Source organism: Etheostoma spectabile, chromosome 3, assembly GCF_008692095.1.
Source record: "Etheostoma spectabile isolate EspeVRDwgs_2016 chromosome 3, UIUC_Espe_1.0, whole genome shotgun sequence".
Classification (NCBI taxonomy): domain Eukaryota; kingdom Metazoa; phylum Chordata; class Actinopteri; order Perciformes; family Percidae; genus Etheostoma; species Etheostoma spectabile.
The window spans coordinates 24322897-24325511 of NC_045735.1; the positions used below are offsets into that span (position 1 = coordinate 24322897).

Below are 2615 nucleotides of genomic sequence, written 5' to 3' on the forward strand. Positions count from 1 at the left end.
GTGTGTGTGTGTGTGTGTGTGTGTGTGTGTGTGTGTGTGTGAGAGAAGGAGACAAGGAGACAAGGAGGGGGTCAGTTCTGCTGGATTTGTCACAGCCGTGTCTCCCTGGCTGTGCTGTTGTCTACCGTGTGTTGTGATTGGTCAGAATTAGAAATCACAAACTCTTCCTTCCTCAGTGCCTCCAGCTCTGTCCCGCCATTGGCCAGAGCTCCGTGGATGGCATTTCTTTCCTCCTTCCTCAACTGTCGACCGAGCAAAATGAAACCCGGGATGCAAATAATGAATGAGATGCTGCGCAGGCTCAGAGTCAGACCCAAGTATGCTATCCTGTGAAGTTAAAATGAAAAAAAAACATAACTGATTTGGTAAAGATTAGGTTGATTTTGACAAGACATGAGGAGGAATGGAATGAATACATGTTGGGAAAACAGTAAAGACAAACAATGTACCCATGGATGTATAGTAAAGACAACCATCACTAAATTACTTTTATACTGAAGAAAACTTAAAAATGTGATGATTCTCAGGAAAGTTCTGGAATTACAAACTGCATCTTTTCTCTATGATTTTAATGCAGATCTATGGACAATAATTTGTGTATGGATATCGAGGACAGTGCTATTCTGAATTGTAACACTTAATCTACAATTATGTGCTTTGCTGTCTTTGTGTACTAAAAAATTGAGTTGTGACTCTGAGAAGTATGAATTTTAAGCGAACAGGGACAGTGGTCTACTGTTAATGATAGATCAACACAGTTGTAATAGAATATGAGACAGCTTTGCATCATTAATTGTAACACTGATGTTACTTAAAGTTGGCTGTTTGTTTTTTTTAAATAAATAATAATCAAAACATTCAAATGTATTTGTTAGTATGCAGCCCTACCTGTATGCAGTGGTGTTGTAGATTCTACAGGCTCCTATGCCTCCACACCTCTTCTGACCCCACTTCAGACATGTGGTGTCAATGATTGCTCCAAAGTAGATGGGTGCTGGTATCCCTGCTGTAAGACCAAAACCATATTTTCATAACCACATCCCCAAGAACTGAAACCCAACAGATTTGACTGTTCAGAGCAGCAATAAACATTAAAATGAGGCTAAAACAAACACATTTTGTCTTTTTTTGACATACTATACTATGACTTTTTTTACTTTTTCGACATGCCATAGTTTGATTTTTTAATCACTTTTCTCGACATATTAGACTATGACTTTTTCAATATACTAAACTATGACTTTTTATGAATTTTTTTCAACATGCTGTACAATGACATTTTTCAACATACTATACTACGATTTTTAAATCATTTTTTGTCATTACTTTTTTTTACAATAGACTAAACTATGACTTTTTATCATCTTTTTTGACATACTATACTGTCTATTTATCACTTTTTTCACATACAGTATACTATGACTTTTTTGACATACTCTACTATGATTTGTTTCGACATGCTAAACTATGACTTTTTTATCACTTTTTCAACATGTACTATGACTTTTTTGATGTACTTTACTATGACTTTCTCCAAAAAACTATACTATGACTTTTTTATCACTTTTTTCAACATACTATACTATAACTGTTTTTTATATACTAAACTATGACTTTTGTCATTTTTTTACGACATGCTATACTATAACTTTTTTCAACATCCAGTATACTATAACTTTTTCAACATACAGTACGATACTGTCTTTTTTCAACATACTATACTATGACTTTTTAATCACTTTTTTGACATTCAATATGATTACTTTTTTCAAAATACTATACTATGACACTTCTGAGATACTATACTATGACTTTTTTTATTACTTTTTTTCATTTTACATTTGCAGGATTAATAATAGGACAGCTTAAATTTGAGGTGATAGAAATGCAGAAAATTGGCGTATCATACAATGACTTTTTTCGACATACTACACTATCACTATTTTTTGACAACCTATACTATGATTTTTTTTCAACATGCTAAACTTTGACTTTTTCAACATATACTATGATTTCTTTCAATTTTGGCTGTTCTATCACATGCTTTTCTGTGTTACTGACTTTTTTTTATCACTTTTTTTGACATACAATAATATGACTTTTTTCAACATAGTATACTTTTTTTCAACATTCTAAACTATGACTGTAATGTTCCTTTTTAAACATACTACACTATGGCTTTTTACCACTTGTTTGACATACTATACTATGACTTTTTAATCAATTTTTTCAACATACTACACTGTGACTTTTTTCAACATACAATATGACATTTTTCAACATACTATACTATGACTTTTTCTACATACTATACTATGATTTTTTTTCCATATACTACACTATGACTTTTAATCACTGTTTTTGACATAGCATACTCTGACCTTTTTACGACATACTATACAATGACTTTTTTAATCATTTTTTTCAACATACTATATTATAACTATTTTTGACATTTACTAAGACTTTTTTACACTTTTTTCGACAGTGTATACTATGGCTTTTTTTAACTTTTTTGAACATACTATAATGTGACTTTTTTACGACATACTATACTATGACTTTTTATTGTTTTTTACGACATACTATACTATGACCTTTTTCCACATAACTTA

The 2615-nt window shown here is 31.4% G+C and overlaps 1 protein-coding gene across 2 annotated transcripts in view; it reads right to left on the reverse strand.

Moving 5' to 3' along the window:
* The window catches only part of LOC116680212 (solute carrier organic anion transporter family member 1C1), a 32564-nt gene that overhangs the window by 850 nt on the left and 29099 nt on the right, over positions 1 to 2615 (reverse strand). For both annotated transcript variants that reach the window (XM_032509438.1, XM_032509439.1), the window contains 2 exons: positions 889 to 1006; positions 1 to 327 (listed from right to left, as the gene is read on the reverse strand). The exon at positions 1 to 327 is cut by the window's left edge and continues 850 nt beyond it. In XM_032509438.1, coding sequence (XP_032365329.1) covers positions 90 to 327; positions 889 to 1006 — 356 coding nt within the window. In that variant the 3' untranslated portion in view covers positions 1 to 89. The remainder of the gene's footprint in view (positions 328 to 888; positions 1007 to 2615) is intronic.